We start from the raw sequence: 1,694 nt of genomic DNA, 5'->3' as shown, positions 1-1,694 counted from the left end.
CTCTCACTATACATATTTAACCAACAAGTTGTGTTGCATTATTAGAATTTTGTATCCTCTTATGGTTTATTAAAATTTATTATGAATAAATTGAATAATAGTTAGAAACACAATAATTGATAAAATGTTTATAAAAAATAAAATTAAAAGAAATCAGATTCAAGACGTATAGACTTAAAAAAGGAAAGGCCATTGTGAAAGAAAAATTGAATTTGAAAATGTTTGTCTATAAATTTGCACTAATAATTAATTCTCTACATATAATTAATTCTAATATCTAGCTATTCATATTCTCTCTCAATATGAAATTCTTAGTACTCTGTTTTATTATGATTTTTTTCATTTATGCACCCAACAATTCCATAGCTCAATACGATTACCTGAAAATGGTGGAACAATGGCCACCTGTTACGTGTTTGAACTTACCCTGCGTAAGAAACCCAAAGAATTTTTCATTACATGGGCTCTGGCCCAGCCACCTGTCGGGGAGAAGTCCAATGAATTGCCCTCCTCTTGGTGGATTTCAAATTACTTCGGTAAGTAAGTAAGAATGGTACTTTTTCAGTTGAATATATGTGATATAATTATTAGTTTTATTCATGTTTTATGTGTGTTTTTGCTAGGTCCAAACTTTATTTCCTCGAATCAATAATTCTTGGCCAGAGATTAAGAAAGGGGAAGAAGAACGCTTTTGGCGTGAGGAGTGGGATAAGCATGGTACTTGTTCTCAATCCAAGTTTCCTGTGTTTGATTATTTTAAACTAGCCCTTGATATCAAAGACAGAGTTAACATTCTGCAAGCGCTTATTGATCACAATGTTCAACCAAGTTCAACTATAACCTATGATTATGCCTTGGTTTCGAAAGCTTTGGAATTGAAAACCGGAAAAGCTCCAGAACTTCGATGTATTCAACCAAACGGCCAGGGACCGGTATATTTGCATGAAGTTGGAATTTGTCTAGACCGTGATGGAATTAATTTTCAAGACTGTCTTCAAACTCAAAGGCAGAAAGACCGTGTTGTTAAATTGTGTGACAACAATAAATTCTACTTAAAACCACTCTAAATCTGGTGGTTTCTTACACGTTTAAAAATAAAACAGTAAAATACTAGCTAGCTCTACTAGCTCTATATTATGTATGCTTCCTTTTCTTTCCAATCCTAATAACAATAAAGATATTCATGTCTGCTATGCTGCTTTTACCAAATTATCTTTTCTTCATGTCATTTTTCTAATTATCTTTGAAAAATTATACGAAAATATAATAATACATTCTTTATGTCAAATTTTATCTCCACGTAAGATAGCCAAGTATATTTAAAATTATAATTCGCAGGAATATTATATGATCTTAACAAGTAGAGTTAAAATTATAGATTTGACATGTCTTAAATTTCATTATATTATATTATTATAAAATAATAAATTGATATATTAAATAAAACTCACGTAAAAATATAAGGTAGTATATACAAAACAAGTTATAAATTGTTAACTCTATTCAATTCACAACTAAAATAACAAATCTAAAATTGATGTAAAATTAGAATAATTTTATAATAATGCAAATAAAAATAATTGGAGAAATCTTTTAATGCACTTAAATGTTCAATGCTTTTCTTTCATAATTAATAAGAACAAGAACTTGGATAAATAGCTATACTATTATAACTATATCATGTTTTGTCCATG

General features: G+C 28.9%; 1 protein-coding gene across 1 annotated transcript; it reads left to right on the top strand.

Annotated features, from left to right (window-relative positions):
• Positions 1 to 269: 269 nt before the first annotated feature.
• LOC131631522 (ribonuclease MC-like) lies at positions 270 to 1,209 on the top strand. Its single transcript, XM_058902318.1, has 2 exons — positions 270 to 536; positions 624 to 1,209. The coding sequence occupies exons 1-2, from the start codon at positions 303 to 305 to the stop codon at positions 1,065 to 1,067; spliced, it is 678 nt and encodes a 225-aa protein (XP_058758301.1). The 5' UTR covers positions 270 to 302; the 3' UTR covers positions 1,068 to 1,209.
• Positions 1,210 to 1,694: the final 485 nt, after the last annotated feature.

The sequence above is a fragment of the Vicia villosa genome, unplaced genomic scaffold, assembly GCF_029867415.1.
Source record: "Vicia villosa cultivar HV-30 ecotype Madison, WI unplaced genomic scaffold, Vvil1.0 ctg.000839F_1_1, whole genome shotgun sequence".
In the NCBI taxonomy this organism is placed as follows: Eukaryota; Viridiplantae; Streptophyta; class Magnoliopsida; order Fabales; family Fabaceae; genus Vicia; species Vicia villosa.
Note: the sequence above shows the minus strand (reverse complement) of the source record. Positions and strands in the feature narration are given on the sequence as shown.